The sequence below is a fragment of the Lolium perenne genome, chromosome 7, assembly GCF_019359855.2.
Source record: "Lolium perenne isolate Kyuss_39 chromosome 7, Kyuss_2.0, whole genome shotgun sequence".
Taxonomy (NCBI): domain Eukaryota; kingdom Viridiplantae; phylum Streptophyta; class Magnoliopsida; order Poales; family Poaceae; genus Lolium; species Lolium perenne.
In genome coordinates this window covers 247,598,009-247,616,716 of record NC_067250.2, presented here as the reverse complement: position 1 = coordinate 247,616,716, position 18,708 = coordinate 247,598,009, and the positions used below count along the sequence as shown (strand labels likewise).

Here is an 18,708-nt window from a genome sequence, read left to right as displayed (position 1 = left end):
CAAAGTACTGTAGATAAAAACATAGGTTGTCTCCCATAAGCGCTTTTCTTTAACGCCTTTCAGCTAGGCGCAGAAAGTGTGTATCAAGTATTATCAAGAGACGAAGTGTCAACATCATAATTTGTTCTAATAATAGAATCAAAAGGTAACTTCATTCTCTTTCTAGGGAAGTGTTCCATACCTTTCTTGAGAGGAAATTGATATTTAATATTACCTTCCTTCATATCAATGATAGCACCAACAGTTCGAAGAAAAGGTCTTCCCAATATAATGGGACAAGATGCATTGCATTCAATATCCAAGACAACAAAATCAACGGGGACAAGGTTATTATTAACGGTAATGCGAACATTATCAACTTTCCCCAAAGGTTTCTTTGTAGAATGATCAGCAAGATTAACATCCAAATAACAATTTTTCAGCGGTGGCAAGTCAAGCATATTATAAATTTTCTTAGGCATAACGGAAATACTTGCACCAAGATCACATAAAGTATTACAATCAAAATCTTTGATCTTCATCTTAATGATGGGCTCCCAACCATCCTCTAGCTTTCTAGGAATAGAGGCTTCGCGCTCTAGTTTCTCTTCTCTAGCTTTTATGAGAGCATATGTAATATGTTGCGTGAAAGCCAAATTTATAGCACTAGCATTAGGACTTTTAGCAAGTTTTTGCAAGAACTTTATAACTTCAGAGATGTGGCAATCATCAAAATTCAAACCATTATAATCTAAAGCAATGGGATCATCATCCCCAATGTTGGAAAAAATTTCAGCAGCTTTATCACAGGCAGTTTCAGCTTTTAGCGATTTCAGGCAGTTTTGTACGCTTTGCACTAGGAGTAGAAACATTGCCAACACCAATTATTTTACCATTAATAGTAGGAGGTGCAGCAACATGTGTAGCATTAGCATTGCTTGTGGTGGTAATAGTCCAAACTTTAGCTACATTCTTCTCTTTAGCTAGTTTTTCATTTTCTTCTCTATCCCACCTAGCACGCAATTCGGCCATTAATCTTATATTCTCATTAATTCTAACTTGGATGGCATTTGCTGTAGTAGTAATTTTGTTATGATGATTCTCATTAGGCATAACTTTCGATTTCAAAAGATCAACATCAGAGGCAAGACTATCGACTTTAGAAGCAAGTATATCAATTTTCCCAAGCTTTTCTTCAACAGATTTGTTAAAAGCGGTTTGTGTACTAATAAATTCTTTAAGCATAGCTTCAAGTCCAGGGGGTGTGTTCCTATTATTGTTGTAAGAATTCCCATAAGAATTAGCATAACCGTTACCATTATTATAAGGATATGGCCTATAGTTGTTACTAGAATTGTTTCGATAAGCATTGTTGTTGAAATTATTATTTTTAATGAAGTTTACATCAACATGTTCTTCTTGGGCAACCAATGAAGCTAACGGAACATTATTAGGATCAACATTAGTCCTATCATTCACAAGCATAGACATAATAGCATCAATCTTATCACTCAAGGAAGAGGTTTCTTCGACAGAATTTACCTTCTTACCTTGTGGAGCTCTTTCCGTGTGCCATTCAGAGTAATTGATCATCATAGCTTTGTTGCTTCACCAAGAGTGATGGACATAAAGGTACCTCCAGCAGCTGAATCCAATAAATTCCGCGAAGAAAAATTTAGTACTGCATAGAAGGTTTGGATGATCATCCAAGTAGTCAGTCCATGAGTTGGGCAATTTTTAACCAGAGATTTCATTCTTTCCCATGCTTGTGCAACATGTTCAGTATCTAATTGTTTAAAATTCATTATGCTACTCCTCAAAGATATAATTTTAGCAGGGGGATAATATCTACCAATAAAAGCATCCTTGCATTTAGTCCATGAATCAATACTATTTTTAGGTAGAGATAGCAACCAATCTTTAGCTCTTCCTCTTAATGAGAAAGGGAACAATTTTAATTTTATAATGTCACCATCTACATCTTTATATTTTTGCATTTCACACAATTCAATAAAATTATTAAGATGGGCAGCAGCATCATCAGAACTAATACCAGAAAATTGCTCTCGCATAACAAGATTTAGTAAAACAGGTTTAAATTCAAAGAATTCTGCTGTAGTAGCAGGTGGAGCAATAGGTGTGCATAAGAAATCATTATTATTTGTGGTTGTGAAGTCACACAACTTAGTATTTTCAGGGGTAGCCATTTTAGCAACAGTAAATAAGGCAAACTAGATAAAGTAAATGCAAGTAACTAATTTTTTTGTGTTTTTGATATAGTAAACAAGATAGCAAATAAAGTAAAACTAGCAACTAATTTTTTTTTGTATTTTGATTTAGTGCAGCAAACAAAGTAGTAAATAAAACTAAGCAAGACAAAAACAAAGTAAAGAGATTGGGAAGTGGAGACTCCCCTTGCAGCGTGTCTTGATCTCCCCGGCAACGGCGCCAGAAAAAGAGCTTGATACGCGTACAACACGCGTCCGTTGGGAACCCCAAGAGGAAGGTGTGATGCGTACAGCGGCAAGTTTTCCCTCAGTATGAAACCAAGGTTTATCGAACCAGTAGGAGCCAAGAAGCACGTTGAAGGTTGATGGCGGCGGGATGTAGTGCGGCGCAACACCAGGGATTCCGGCGCCAACGTGGAACCTGCACAACACAACCAAAGTACTTTGCCCCAACGAAACAGTGAGGTTGTCAATCTCACCGGCTTGCTGTAACAAAGGATTAACCGTATTGTGTGGAAGATGATTGTTTGCAGAAAACAGTAAAACAGTATTGCAGTAGATTGTATTTCAGTATAGAGAATTGGACCGGGGTCCACAGTTCACTAGAGGTGTCTCTCCCATAAGATAAACAGCATGTTGGGTGAACAAATTACAGTTGGGCAATTGACAAATAAAGAGGGCATGACCATGCACATACATATTATGATGAGTATAGTGAGATTTAATTGGGCATTACGACAAAGTACATAGACCGCTATCCAGCATGCATCTATGCCTAAAAAGTCCACCTTCAGGTTATCATCCGAACCCCCTCCAGTATTAAGTTGCTAACAACAGACAATTGCATTAAGTATTGCGCGTAATGTAATCAGTGACTACATCCTTGAACATAGCACCAATGTTTTATCCCTAGTGGCAACAGCACATCCATAACCTTAGAGGTTCTTGTCACCCCTCCAGATTCACGGAGACATGAACCCACTATCGAGCATAAATACTCCCTCTTGGAGTTACTAGCATCAACTTGGCCAGAGCATCTACTAATAACGGAGAGCATGCAAGATCATAAACAACACATAGACATAACTTTGATAATCAACATAACAAGTATTCTCTATTCATCGGATCCCAACAAACGCAACATATAGAATTACAGATAGATGATCTTGATCATGTTAGGCAGCTCACAAGATTCGACAATGAAGCACAATGGGGAGAAGACAACCATCTAGCTACTGCTATGGACCCATAGTCCAGGGGTAGACTACTCACACATCACTCCGGAGGCGACCATGGCGGCGTAGAGTCCTCCGGGAGATGAATCCCCTCTCCGGCAGGGTGCCGGAGGCGATCTCCTGAATCCCCCGAGATGGGATTGGCGACGGCGGCGTCTCTGGAAGGTTTTCCGTATCGTGGCTCTCGGTACTGGGGGTTTCGCGACGGAGGCTTTAAGTAGGCGGAAGGGCAGGTCAGGAGGCGGCACGAGGGGCCCACACCACAGGGCCGCGCGGCCAAGGGGGGCCGCGCCGCCCTAGGGTGTGGCCACCTCGTGGCCCCACTTCGTCTCCTCTTCGGTCTTCTGGAAGCTTCGTGGCAAAATAGGACCCTGGGCGTTGATTTCGTCCAATTCCGAGAATATTCGTTACTAGGATTTCTGAAACCAAAAACAGCACAAAACAGCAACTGGCACTTCGGCATCTTGTTAATAGGTTAGTTCCAGAAAATGCACGAATATGACATAAAGTGTGCATAAAACATGTAGATAACATCAATAATGTGGCATGGAACATAAGAAATTATCGATACGTTGGAGACGTATCACCTCATCATAACATTCCGGTACCGCGGCCCTTGCCTGCCGATACCTTGGGAGATCTATTTCCTCCTCATCGTACGCTGCCCTTGCAGCTTGATAGTTTTGCCCGGTTTCATGTCTACCAGCATGATTGTTTCCGGCATAGCCTTCTTTGGCATAGCCTCTGTTTGCCCCTTGGCTTTTTCTACCGGCATCATATTGCCCGGCTTGTTGCTTTCCGGCAAGAACCGGATCGTACACAGTCATCTGCTGCGCATTCATTTCTTTTTCTCTTCTTCTGTCCGGATGGGGGGACGAAGCCTGCCCATGGGACTTGCTACCGGCATTCCTTGTCGAACGCGCGGATTTTGAAGCCACAGCCTTGTTCAGCTTATCAAGCTGCTCGGCGTTCTGCTGCTCGATAGTTTCAAGAAGTTCCCGGACACGCTCTTGTTGTTTTGCCAGAGCGTCCCCGGAAAGAGATTCACATAGTTGCACAACAGCTTTAGCAGCTTTTATTGTTTTATCCGGGCTACTGTACTTAGGCTTTTCTACTATGCTCACAGATGCAGAAGTGCTTTTGCCGGCATGAATTTCTTTACGCAGATCCTGATCTAGATTGCGAGCCTTAAGCCGGTTCTCCGGTATCCTAGCAGCATGAGCGCTAACAGAAGCAAAGCCATGGGCAGCGTTATACTCACGTACGGTTAGGTTCAGCTCGCGCTGCGCCCTGACGACGTCCTTGCCGCTCTCGAGTATTTTCTGGCGCTGCACCTCCAGCTCCGCCTGAGCCGCTGCCGGGTCGATGTTCTGCGCGATGGGGGTGGCGAGGACGTTCATCGCCGCTTGGAGCGGTGTTTCCGGTGGTGCGGATGATGCTCCCGCAGCGCCTGCGCCGCGCTCCAGCGGTGGCTTGGCCGCACGGGTCGAAACCGCATGCCCAACACCTTCTTCCACAGTTTCTTTGCCGGCGTCGACCGCGCCTGCCATCATCACCTCCACGCTGCCAGGAGCACGGCCTGCATGTAGCCACCTTGGCGGATCCGGTGCCACCAGCACCGGCGAGGGGCGCTGGCGCACAGGAACGGTGCCGAAGTAGACACGGTGGCTGCCGAACTCAATGATGCGGCCATTCTTGGGGAAGATGCCGCCGTTGGCGAAGCAGCCCGCGTTGTCGTTGATGAATTCCATGGCGTAGATGCGTTGCACCAGCGCGGACACCGTACGCTGGCCGGCGACGTCGAGGATGCCCGCCCGAATGTGAACTCCAGCAAACGCCACTTCTAGCCCCACGGTGGGCGCCAACTGTCGTCGTGACGAACGAGCAGATGCCATGGGATGGCTTAAGTTGGGGCCGAATGGGCGCAAGCGGATTCGGGGGAGGGTTTGCGACTAGATGGGATGAACTTCCGGATGCTTTCCTCAAGAACACAACCAAAGGCAGGTATGCAAGAAGAAAGACAAGAGGAAGAACTCTGCTCTAGATCGCTAGCTTCATTGATCTCAACATGGTTACAGGTTTCTGGGCGTACATGAGCGTGTCCATGAAGGACGGTGCCCCCTCTCCTTATATAGGAGAGAGGATGGCTTACAGAGCAAGAATCCCTAATGGCATCTTTGACTAGACAAACTACTTTACAAAGCTACTTTAATCATGGATGACGCCGGGGTCTTCTTTCATCAGGGACGCTGACGTCCTCCGGCTTCTTTCAGCGTCACCCCTCTCTTTGGCGCCAGGGCTTCGATTAAAGTCACTTTGCTTAGCTCATCCTTGTCTTCTAGCTGTGAAGAGAATCTTTGACCAGTCTTGCCGACATGCTCTTCTTTCCGGTAGCCCGGTATCTTCTTTATCCGGTTCCGGTATACCCCTCTTGGGGATACCGGCTTAGCTTTACTTAGCCAAACTCTTATCTTTGTGCTCCGGTATAAACATTAAACCGGTATCTTGATGGCCCAAACCATCCGGTTTGGCATGCCTTTGGCATACCGGGTGTCATCCCCCCAACACTCCGGGCACGCCGGACACAACGAAAAGCGAGGCGGGCTCCCATATGTCGGCGACTATTTGCATAAACCGTTGGTTCGCGCCTCTTTTCTCGTCGCTCCTTCCTTCCCGCGCCTCCCACCCCTCCGCCGCCGCTGGATTTCCCGGTCGTTTGGGCGTCTGATCTTTGATGAGAGTCGGCATCGTCGTCGCGGCTGGGGCTCCCGGCGGTCGTGCCGCCGCCGCCGCTTCGCCAGCGCATCCCAGAACACGCCGTCAAATCCGCCCCACCTCCGCGCACAGAAGGTGCTCGACGACTTGCCAGGTAGGCGCGATTGGCCGTTGTTTGTTGCGTTGTCTGCCTCGGGGCAATTTTAACCATTGATTTTGCTTTAGCCATCGACAGCAACGATGAGATGCTTGCCCTGCTGCTGGAGGACGAGCAAGCCTTCGACGATGACCTACGGGAGCATTTGCTGATCATCGCGTCCCTCCAGGACTTGGTTGACGCTGAGGCGGAGAAGAGGAAGAGGCCGCGCCGCGGAGGATCAAGGCGGGGAAGAAGGAAGTCGAAGCCCCGGCAGAGGATGGAGGGGCATACCATGCTGCACAACGACTACTTTGCAGACGGTGCAACACATGAAGACAATTTTTGCCGCCGGTACATGATGAGCAAGGGCCTGTTCATGAATATCCTCCACGACGTTCGAGAGTTCGACCCCTACTTCAAGCTCAAGCTCGACGCTGTAGGCGTTGTCGGGTTCTCGTCCATTCAGAAGTGCACCGCCGCCATGAGGATGCTTGCATACGGAGCACCTGCCGATACACAGGACGACTACCTTCGCATGAGTGAGTCTACTGCCATTGAGTGCATGTACAAGTTTTGCCGAGCTGTGGTGGGAAAGTTTGGCAATACTATTTGAGAGGGCCAACTGAGGAAGAGACTGCAAGGTATCATGACACAAAATGCTGCCAGAGGATTCCCTGGAATGCTTGGAAGCATTGATTGCATGCACTGGGCAGGGAAGAACTCCCCGTTTGCTTGGCAAGGTATATACAAAGGGCGTCATGGATATTGCAGTGTGGTGCTTGAAGCTGCGGTAGATTATGACCTATGGATTTGGCATTCTTTCTTTGGCATGGCGGGATCACACAATGACATCAACGTGTTGCAGCAGTCTCCGGTGTTCAGCAGATTAGTGGAAGGGCATGTTCCACCATGCAACTATGAGATCAATGGCCACCAATATACCAAAGGCTATTATCTAGCCGATGGTATATATCCAAAATGGGCCACTTTTGTCAAAGCAATATCGAATCCATCAGGTCTGAAGAATTCCCACTTTGCTACGCGACATGAGGCTTGCAGGAAGGATGTGGAGCGGGCATTTGATGTGCTTCAAGCATAATTTGCCATTGTCCGGTACCCTGCTCTAAGCTGGTCTCACGACCAAATGTGGGAGGTGATGCAGGCTTGTGTGATCATGCACAACATGATCATCGAGGATGACCGCAAGAATCATGTCAGGACACATGCTGGTCCCTATGAGTGTCAGGGCCCTCTTGCGGAGGTTGATCATGAGTTGCCTGCAGATTTTGCTGATTTTCTCGCCATGAACACAAAGATCCGTGACAACAATGTTCATGAACAACTTCAAGTTGATCTCGTTGAGCATTTGTGGATGATCAAAGGAAATACCGTGGCACCTTGATCTAGCATCTAGCCCTATTTATTATATTTGTTTACTTGTTTTATTGTTTGTTGTAATTTAATTTGAAAACAATCCTCGCAAACATTTTTATTCATATGCTATATTTGATAAATAATTATGTGTTAAAAAAATATTTTAAATGTTTGGGGGCGGCGTTTGGGGGACGCGGCTGGGGAGCGACGTCCCCCAAACGCAGCACGAACAAAACACATCCCCCAAACGCTCAATCCGACGCGGTTTGGAGGACGCTTTGGGGGACGCGGCTGGAGATGCTCTTAGGCCAAAAATTACACCCATCTAGCGCCGATTTCAGCCTGGGAAGCACCAACGAGTGGAGATACTCTTAGAGCATCTTCACCGGAAAGTTCAAATCGTCACCGGCAACAGTTTAGGGATTTTTGAGAGAGAAACTGATCACACCGGCGGTTCCAATGAAAATCTACGCCATACTGCTAACCGCTCCAGCGTTTCCAATAGAATCGTCGGGAACCCAAACTAATTTGGGAGGGAGTATTTTCTAACAAAGAGCACCTAGGCTGCTCACTTGGCATGCTACTAACGACAATACCAAATGATCGGCCGAGAAATGCTAGCAACAAATACTTCACGATCATTATCAAAAAACCAAAATTACGGAAATAGCTAGACAATTTTTGTTCACTCGCATCATAATTTCCAAATAACAGTCTGGGGTTTATAATGACTTCAACAAACAACGGTAACACCAACAACAACACGAGGAGTCGACGTCTGGAAGGTAAAATCACAGACAAAATACCAACATGTTTCTCAGGAAGTTTGGTTCAAGGCTTTAATGAGTACTCAGGTTATAGCGGCCAGCCGGTTCCCAACTTTGGGAGCTTAACTAAGCAATTCTGTATCAGTTACCCTGCCGTTCTTTCTCTCCCTTCCTGTGAAGCTCTATTATCATATTGAGAGCTGCAGAGCGCTTCGCCTCGCTCGGGGTCATACAAGGATCGCCAGTGATGCTTATTTCAAAATCATGGCCTTCAAGATGTACAGTGGCACGGAACTTTCCTGAAAAATATAGGAAAGTAGACTAGTGAAGAAGTGCTCAAAACAATGTGTGAGAGCTCTAGAAGGGAGACAGGTGATAGTCAATCAAACAACAGTTACTGGTTATTGCTAGCAGAAAACCTAATCAGCTCTTGACAAGTGATTGCAATGCTATGGCTAGAGGTGATGTCTAATAAAGACTACAAAGGTGCACATTATTTGCCTTTACTTCTTTAGTAACAACGAACCGAACTCACACTTCAATGGAGCACAACATGTGGTAAACAAAAGTGGTCCATTGATCTGAGTCATCTGACAATGTGTGTGGTATCACGTCGATACACAATATTTGCTGGAAACTGTAGGACCGCATTAAGTAAACGATAATCGAAAAGTACGTAGCAAAAGACCTATTTCATACGATGAATATGATATTGTTAATTCTTATGCCTATGTGGTCCAAGGACCCAAATGTTTGCCCATGCAGAAAATTAAAAAGATAAATTCATATATACCTTCTGCTGCTGAAGGTACTATTATGTATCCTGGAATTATCCAGTTACTCCTACTGCACATCTTGTTAAGCTCCTGCATTGCCAAGTGTCAAACGTACAGGTGGCATTTGAAATTCTAATGCATCAGTTCTGCTCAAGGTTTTTCCTACCTGGCATGTATTGTAATCGTCGAGTGCCTCCTTCAATGTTTTCTTCTCCATGCTCATGGTTTGCACGCAATTTCCAGTGCAAGATGAATTAACAACTTCCAGCATATTTGAGCAAGGTTCCTTATATTTGTCTCTTATTGACAGCACTTTGGGCGTCATCTTCCTTTCTGCATAATAAACATGATGAGTACTAGAAACCTGGAACTTGATATTTAAACTCCTTTCCAAAACTTGACACACATCCGCCGGATGATTTGTTAGTCACAAAGTGCAGTGGGCAACCACACCACAAGTATGCACAGAACTTTTGGAAATGTATGGTTCCTAGCAAAACAGTACCATTCAAGATTATCTGAATGTCCATATCACATTGGGCACATCGCTCTTGAATTATGCCTCCCTTGTGACACTGAAACAAAGAGAGAACATGATGAGTTCACATCAGCTTCTCAACTAGAATATTTATCTAGGAAACATGCATCACTTTTTTCTAAAATAAAAGAGAAGACATATAACATACAATTTCATCCCGTATTTTCAGAATTGATCGTAGCAAATCATACACCTGATCATCATTATTCTCAGTGACGCCACCTTCAATAAAATTTGGAACACATAGGTTAAGAATATGGATGACCAATAATAACCAATAATAAGAAAAAAATCTTTCTTGGGTGGTTTATCGCAACCTGACTTTTCCATCACTTCCGCATTTTGAGGTTTCAAAGAACCGTTCTCCATGACAGGATCAACATATGGTGCCTGTAAAATTTGAAGCAGAGTAAATGAATCACACAGAAGCTAGGCCTACACATAACCTAGTCATCAGACTCAACTGTTAGCCAAGACTTGACTACCGTACAGCCGCTATTTGGTCACCAGAAGATATTATGATGGATTGATGGCTATATCATAGGGTAGATGAGCCCAGGCTCAAGAGGGAAACTGATCTATGAAAACTTGAAAAGGATAAATACTTCTATGGTTGATTGAGCATGGAGGGTGTTGCTCCTCTCTTTATATATAGAGATGGTTAGCACCTAACAGTAGGATTTAATCTTAACCACTTTATACTTTCCCGACAATAAGAATATTCTTAACTACTCTCTCCATTCCTTTTTATTAGGTGTATCTGTTTTTTAGGTAAATTCCGAACTTTCAGGTGTATTTCCTTTTTATACTATAGTAGATGCGGATCGCTCCACCCTTCCCGAAATGGATCCCCAAATCAGTGGTTTGGTCAGCGTAAAATGGAATGGAGGGAGTACTAAGTTGATCTTAATTAATGGGATATTATTCATTATTTCATATGGTTGGGCCGGCTTCCCCCTTATTCTAATCCTTAACATAAGAAGTGTGTTCTATCACACTTTCTCAAACATCCACGTGGCAGCGTGTGGTAACCTATGGCAGAAGCCCTAAGTCCATGTTAAACTGCAATTTAGCTTACCTCAGTAGGAAAGCCATCTTGGGGCATATTGCTACATGTAGACTTCTGTGTTTTCTTATTGTCCACTTGTACACCTGAATTTGATTGTACCAGAACACAAGTAAGAAACGATGATCAGTAATATATAAATACAGTTAGAATAACTCACCGGATTCTAGGGCTATACGTCCTGCGCTTGCTGCTACTGTTGCATCTGCATTTATTGACCTAATTAGTAACAAGTTTTGAAGTTTCCACATCACCAATAATAAGCGATTTATTTTGTATTGTAGGGCTCTCACCATCTGGACCCTCTGCTGCTGTAGCCCTAGATGCTTCAAATTTTCTTTTGTTGTTTTCCCTTTGCTTAATGGTGTTGGAGTTCTGGTTGCTATTGGCGCCAGTAGCTTTTATTGCTTGCTTGTTTTGCTTTCGAGTTGAAACTTCTGTATTTTGTTTTCGCATCTCAAATGTGCTATCCGTGTCTTGCTCTTCCAAAATTTCATCTCTCATAGAGTGCAATCCATGTTGGAGTGATTGTTCGTTTACTGAAGAATCAGCAGGCCAATTCCTGAAACATGTCAGGTTACCATTAATACCCGACTAGTTCTATTGCCCTAGTTTCACACATAACAGCTAAAAATAAATCTTATGTTACCTGTGGAGGAGTTCGAACAAAATCTCCTTATATGGAAGAATGTGATAGTATTCAACTACAGATGTTGTTTTCGGGAATGGATCAGTCACAAATACCGGACCAGTCATCCTGTCAATGAGGAAAAACTGAAAAATGTAAGTAACGTCAAGAAATAGAAAAAGCTAACAATCATACATCATTAAGCAAAGCATCCTAATTTTAGAGGAGAAATAGCAACAAAATAAACATGATTTATGTAATAATCACAAGCAAAGCAACATCACCTAGACATGGAATGCATTACCTATAGAGGACAAAAAGAGAAGAGCTATAGCAAAGCAACATCCACCGACATATTATCCATTAAATGTGTAATAGGTAAAAGCAAACCTGCTAATCAACTCTTGTAGAGACATTTCCACAAACTTGGCATTCATGATTTTCTTATACCCCATAATGAATAATTTAGTAGTCGTCCTTTCTTTACTCAAAGAGTATGCAAATGCTTCATCGAGAATACGCAATTCTGAGCTTTTGATACCTATTAAGATGAAAAGTTTGCCAATAATGAGCAGCGACCGATGTGTATGTGGATCCAACAGAAAATGCACATACTATTACTAAAATCAAGTTCACAATAGAATCATATACATGGCTGACCGACAGGGATCCGCTGACGTACCCAAGGCCCACCATAAGTGGACCCACATGTCAGCGGATGAAATCCAGAGAACTGCAGGGATTCCCACGTCAGAGGATCCGTGTACGCGTTGGCTGGAATTAACCATTCTAGTTTCCCACGTTCTTTTCAATTTGCAAGTTCATAAACAAGGTTTCAGTTATTAGCAGTATGTACAAGAACTGGCGTTGACCAGCTGGCTAGTGCCGTGCGTCCAGCTACGCGCCTAGCCCGTCATCCCGCGTTCGAGCCTTGGGCCCAAAGGATTGTGCCTGAGTTGTTTTTAAAAAAAAAGGCGTGCCCAGTGCTAAAAGCTCCCACGCATTATGCGCCTGAGTTGTTTCCCTTAATACAATTCCGCAGGTGCTCCTCCCCCTGCGGGTCCCTTTTTATTAGGAGGTGGTACGCAACCAAAACAAATGAGGAACAACGCCACGAAAACTAATAAACAACTAATTTGCTTTGCAGATGTTACTGTTTTTCCCGAAAATAAATTATTTTACACGAGTTAAAAGCATGTGAGAGGTACGAAGAGGACAAAATAACTAACAAATGGTCGCCTTTAGAGCATCTCTAGTAGTGACCGTAAAAGTGAGAAAACTGAATAACCGCCGGTTTACGGGTTCAGTTCGGAAATGGGCGCAGATTAGTAACTGAAAACATGTCCAGCCCGAAAAAAAAATTACAGCCCCGCGGATCCTCCCGCACCTCCAGGGCCCGCCCCCTACCGCGCCGGCCGAATCGAAGATGAACTCGACCGCGGAGTTCGCTAACGTTGATCTCTCGGATTCGTCCTCCTCGGATGATTCCGACCTGGAGGAGCTGCTCCAGGACGACGACACCGAGACCACCATCCTCCTTCTCGCCGTCAAGGAGCTAGAGGACTGCACAAAGCTGTTGGGTAGGCGGCGCGGCTCGGTGATGGGCTGCAACCACATCCACCGGAATCGCCTCCTCGGGCAATACAAATTATGGGATGACTACTTCGCCGAGGTACCTACCTATCCGCCGCATCTATTCCGTAGAAGGTATCGCATGCGCCGTAGTTTGTTCGTCAAAATCGTGAAGGCTTACGAAGCAAACTCAAATTCTTCAAGCAATGTAGAAATGCTGCCGGCGTGATGGGTTTTAGCCCCTATCAAAAAATCTCCGCTGCCATGAGGGTGATTGCGTATGGCATCCCTGCGGTGTAGAAGCACCCACTTGCAATTACAAAGTTATGAATAATGAATATTCAATGGGATAGTATCTAGCAGATGGCATTTATCCAGACTGGGAAACTTTTGTGAAGTCCGTCAAGGATCCCCAAGATAATATAGAAGTTGAATTTGCCAAGGCTCAAGAAGCAGCCCGCAAAGACATTGAGAGGGAATTTGGTGTTCTGCAAGCTAGGTTTGCTATTGTTCGAGGACCTGCTTGGTTTTGGGAAAAAGAACCATTGTCAATATCATGACTTGTTGTGTCATTCTTCACAACATGATCATTGAAGATGAAAGAGGGTTAAATTTGCCCTGTTTTTATGACAATGTAGGCACCCGAGTGCAACCTCAAAGGAATTCCGATCGCGTTGAAGCTTTCCTTGAAACGCATCGACAGATTGAGAATGCCACGGCTCATCACAAGCTCGTTTATGATCTGAAAATGCACCACTAGAAGCTCCATGGCCGTCGCCACACTTGATCCTGCCATTCCATTGTTGAGACATTTGATTATTTGTTTTATGATTTGGAAACTATTGTTGTAATTTGGATCAAACATTTGTTTATTTGTTTGATTGATGTAATAATTTGAATGATTATTGTGTGCTCAAAACTATTATTTGATTACTTTATGATCGGTTGTTTTATGTTTCTGTTTTATATCATGTTGCATATGAATTCTGTGATAAAACCCTGGTTTTACGGGTTCGGACGCTATTGTCGCGGAACAGAGCCTGCAAACCGAACCTGTAAAACAGAATATTCTGTAAACACGTTTTTGGGAGACTGAACTAGAGGTTTTCGGTTCTCACTTTTTCGGTTAGTACTAGAGATGCTCTTATAATATTAATGGAAACTTCGATCCACACTCTTCTTCCTGTTCAGGTTAGTATGTTTGATGACATAAGATTTCTAGTTGGCAATACTACTGATCACCTGATCCAAGTGAGGAATTGCAAACTCACAAAAGTAAATGGCAGATATGGATGCATAAATTAAGGGTTGTAATGATAAAATCTGACCTGTTCTACACTCGACCTCTGAAAGTGCTAGTTGTTGAAGCAAATATGGTTCATTCAAAGCACCAACGTTTCTTTTCTTTGTCGATTCCTGGCCTGCTCGCTGGCTTGTAGTGTGTGAAATACCAGCTGTTGCATCAAATTCATTTTCTATGATTGAGCAGACACCCTTGGTAATAGCACCATACTCAATCAAGCATTTTTTCCTTGTCCGGTCCAGAAGAAGAACAGCAACTTTCGATATTGGCCACATTGCCATGTCTGGAGATGCTTTACTCGCATCGAGTTTGGCAGCAATCTCACAAGCTTGTACTGCTGCAATGTCAGTAGCAGATAACCTCTCCTCCTTTCCAGAATTGTCCTCGCGCGCATGGACCAGAGTCAAGTATGCAAGCAAACCTTCTCCAGCAGAAATACAAGCACACACACAGAACCGTTTGGCATCAGCGAAACCAAGCTGTGGAAACATCTTCCTGTGGTAGTAATTGTACACAATGATAGCTGTATGAATCTGCAAAGCCACACACCGGTGTGATGAGTTAGCAACTTAACCAACTATATATTGCAAGACTTGTATGCACAGAGAAACACCGTCTTAAATGTATTTAAGCAGACATATAAAATTAGAAATTACAGTGCACGCAAAGGGAACACACACGAGAAGCATTTCATGGATACAGTGAGGGGCATTACCATGAATAGAAAAGGGAAAATAAACCGATGTCATTATAATAGTAAACTGATGGGGATAATTCTAATCATAACCTGGTAAGCAAGACTAGGTCATTGTACAGACAAACCAAACATACATTTAACTATCTCACATAGAACCAATCCAATCCAATCCAATCCAAATTAATAGATAAATTTGAAGAGCATTGCAAGGTCCACTTGATGGCTTTCTCCAATTTTGCAAGAAAAATGAGCATATCGAAATTGGCAATTTCCACTGACAACGTTGACAAGAGTGACAAGAGAAGTAGAGAAACTAAGAGCATCTCCAACAGACGCGGCAAAAGCGGTTTGCCTCTGCTGCCTAGCGGCTGCTCCACAGCGGCCCGGACGTACGAACCCGTGCGGGCGCCTCCAACCGCGAGACGAGACCACGCCGCAGCCCGCAGCTACCGCCGCCGCCATCTGGAGCGGCACCAGACCTGCAGCGATAGTTTCTTTTTTTTTTAGCATATGGCGTGTGGTTGCGTGTTCTGCATCGCACGGCCGCCGTGCTTCTCGGTAGAGCCTGGCCCATTGGACTTCAAATGTGCGCGTTGAGGCCCACCACATCACTACTAAGGCTTTGTTTGTTTGGGCTGGAACTTGTGCTTCTGGGTCCTTGGTTCCTTGCACGAGCCCAGCGAAAGGGGTGATTGGTTCACAACTACACTAATTTTCCAAATTTAAGTTTAGGAAGTGTGGCAGCTGTAAAAGAGTGACTGAAAATTTAGAAGCTGCACAGTATGCTAAAAATTGGCAATAAATTCACTCAATGGCAAGTGGGTCATATGGATAATAAAGTGCCGCTACTCTTAAGTATGTAAAAAATCAAACAATGCTAAATTGCTAAAATTCGGCATGACAAAGTGTGACGGGGAACAAAACACCTCCTTAGCTTCTATAAGTGGGATTATTTAAGTGTTTATATTATTTTACTTACACATGAAGCATTAACTGGGTACTTCCCACGGCTTCTTAATTGAAGATTATATCGTTGCATGATATTGCTCCTATAATTTGAGTTATCTTCCCCGAATATCGCTGAGTATGCACACCTCTTAAGAAATGGGTCTAAATCCCTGATGTATACCCTTTCCCATCCCACTCGCAACCCACACCGAAGAGGCGCCTAGGGTTTTCACCCGTTAGCCTCTCCGGCATGCCCTCCTATCGGTTCTTCCCGCTAATGCCACCCCCACACATGTCCTATGCCTCCGCGCCCCCACACAGCTCGTCCCAACCATGCCTTTGTCTCAAGCTAGTCATGAAGAAGAAGTTTGACATCGACTTTGTTGTCGGCGACCAGCGCGCCTCACTGTCCATATTGCCTTTAAATCTCGTCAATTGCCTCCTACCAGGACGACCAAGCCGACCTTCGCCTCCCCTGGCTCGCTGACCTCCCTCCTACCCCACTCGACTAGGCACCTCCCCGACTTCTATGGCCCTCGGGCATCGCTCGAAGACGCTTGGTGGTCTGCAAGCCGTAGTCAACCTCCACAATTGTTGTCGATGCACTCAGTCTATGGCACTATTGTAGTGCTCTTCTAGCTCGCCCTCTTCACTGTACTCAGTCTATGGCATATTAATCAGATTTCATTAATTAGTATTGTATGATATCCTCTATTTAATAATAATTATTAAGGAAAAATATACTTTTCTGCTAAAAATATTATCAGCTAATATATGGTATAAACAGACAAATAACATATACTGTATTTATATTTCACCAGCTGTCTGTCCAGCTTTATCATTGAGTATCACTCTGCTGGAGCTCAGACAAACGGGCACTAAGGAGTAAGGACCACAACCATTAAGGCCCGCCGCCTAGCTTATTTTTCCTCCTCCGCCGACATCCCTGCTTCCTACCGGCGAGGTCAGGACAGGTTCCTCTCCGTCCCCGGGGAGGAAGCCACCCCCAACTCCCAGTCCACGTTGCGCGCGGTGGCATAGTGTTATTCCTACTAGCTATCTAGCACCGGCCGGCGGTGGTTACGTATGCCGCCCCTGCCACCAGCGGCGACAATTGAAACGCCAGCAAGATCGCCGGGGAAAAGATCAAGCTACCGTTGAGCATTTCCGAGCATCTCATCCATTCCAGAGAAAAAGAAAACACTCAGATATACGAAAATAAAACGACCTAGCTAAGTCTACAGCTAGCTAGCTCTATGTGCTCACCTGCTGCGCGACGGTGCGCTCCTTCTCGTCCTGGGCGGCGCGTCCACCCAGCGCCGGCCTCACCAGGTGCTCCATCAGCATATTCACCGCCTCCTCCATGCAAACCACCTCCTCAACCACCAGCGCATCTTCTCCGCCACGCATACCGTCCAGATACAGTTCCTCGCGCCTCTCCACGATCTCTAGGGGTTTGGGAGTCAGCACGGAGGCGGCGGCTGGGTGGCAGGCCCTGCGGTGGGTTGGGGTTTTGTTAGAGAGAGAGAGACGATGGGTGGAGATAGTGCTGGAAGCCTAGAAGCGGAAAGGGAGTACGCAGATAGACGTGAGGCAAAAGTGGAAATAAGTACGTGACGGGGGCCGAGACCGATCCGTCGTCCCTTGCCGGACTGTCTCCTCCGGCGGATGGCCGCCGTCCATCGCCGTCGCCAGAATAGGAAATTGCTTTTCTTTACAACAGAATGGGCAAGTGTCACCTTGTTGGAGGCGTCGTCATGGCACTGCTCGTGCTTCCCCGCCTCGACCACCAGGGAAAACCCTAGATCCGGTCATCGAATCGGGCGGCGGTAAGGTGGTTCGTGGAGTTCTTGGTGCACCCATAGGAGTCGGTATTGGTTGCCGCCCAGAGTGTGGGATTACGAGGCACTATGTACACCGTCGTCGGCACTTCCTGGTCGTCGCCACCTCCGATCTGGTTCGGTCTTGCTGTTCTCTCGTCGACCCTTAAGCGCTTATGGGTGGGTTGTTGCGTTGGCTTAGGTCGTCTCGGAGTTGAGTCAGCCTCCTGAAGTTCCATCCTTCCGTTGTGACTCGGCCTAGAAACTTAGTGTGTCGCATCCTTGCCATTCATGAATTGAAGAGTCATAGACCTCTGCAGGCTTGGGCTCCGGCTCCGAAGACGGAGGCGCAGGCGCCATAAGGGTGTTGCGGCTCGCCATGGAGTACGTGGTGGGCAGGCGGCGCGGCACCCTGGCTACACGTCAAGGTGGTTGCGGAGGCGTGTAGTGGTGAGCACGGCGGAGGTGGTTGCGGAGGAGAGTGAGGTGGTGAGAACGGAGGAGTCCGTCTTTTATAGTCGGGGATGACGCGGGAAACGGAGGCGGGAAGGGGGGAGGAAGGGAAGTAGAAGCGGATGGGGTAGGCGCCGCGACAACGCATGGTAATGGTGCAGCGACGACGAGGCGACTCAGCTGCCCTGCCACCGCCTCGGAAACCGACATGCCATTAAGGAAAAGCTGCCAACTCCTAGCGTGGCCCGCCTCACGACAAGTCGCCAAGGGTTCATATCTGGCGTGCCTAGGCCGTCCCATGTGGGTAGGGGATGGTCTGGGGATGCCAGACAGGTTATTAGACCGCACCGGATAAAAAACATTTTGAGAAACACCACTAAGCATTGATTTTTATCCGACACCCTCCCAAAAAAATTTGAAGGCCGTTTTAAGAAACGCGGCTAGAAATGCTCTAAGGTGTTGATAACATG

General features: G+C 45.6%; 1 protein-coding gene across 1 annotated transcript; it reads right to left on the bottom strand.

Annotated features, from left to right (window-relative positions):
• Nucleotides 1-8,364: 8,364 nt before the first annotated feature.
• On the bottom strand, nt 8,365-15,481 carry LOC127313215 (uncharacterized). Its single transcript, XM_051343770.2, has 13 exons — nt 15,370-15,481; nt 14,346-14,853; nt 11,836-11,986; nt 11,467-11,574; nt 11,111-11,379; nt 10,978-11,022; nt 10,830-10,903; nt 10,069-10,141; nt 9,900-9,973; nt 9,719-9,788; nt 9,380-9,546; nt 9,231-9,303; nt 8,365-8,736 (listed from the first exon to the last, which is right to left on the bottom strand). The coding sequence occupies exons 2-13, from the start codon at nt 14,809-14,811 to the stop codon at nt 8,579-8,581; spliced, it is 1,728 nt and encodes a 575-aa protein (XP_051199730.1). The 5' UTR covers nt 14,812-14,853; nt 15,370-15,481; the 3' UTR covers nt 8,365-8,578.
• Nucleotides 15,482-18,708: the final 3,227 nt, after the last annotated feature.

Excerpts from the sequence above, each read along its gene's own strand:
- LOC127313215 (XM_051343770.2), bottom strand. The coding sequence starts at position 14,811 with ATGTTTCCACAGCTTGGTTTCGCTGATGCCAAACGGTTCTGTGTGTGT. Across the intron at positions 10,904-10,977 it reads ACGTATAGCCCTAGAATCCG|GTGTACAAGTGGACAATAAG; the intron begins GTGAGTTATTCT and ends AATCAAATTCAG. Across the intron at positions 9,304-9,379 it reads ACGATTACAATACATGCCAG|GAGCTTAACAAGATGTGCAG; the intron begins GTAGGAAAAACC and ends TTGGCAATGCAG.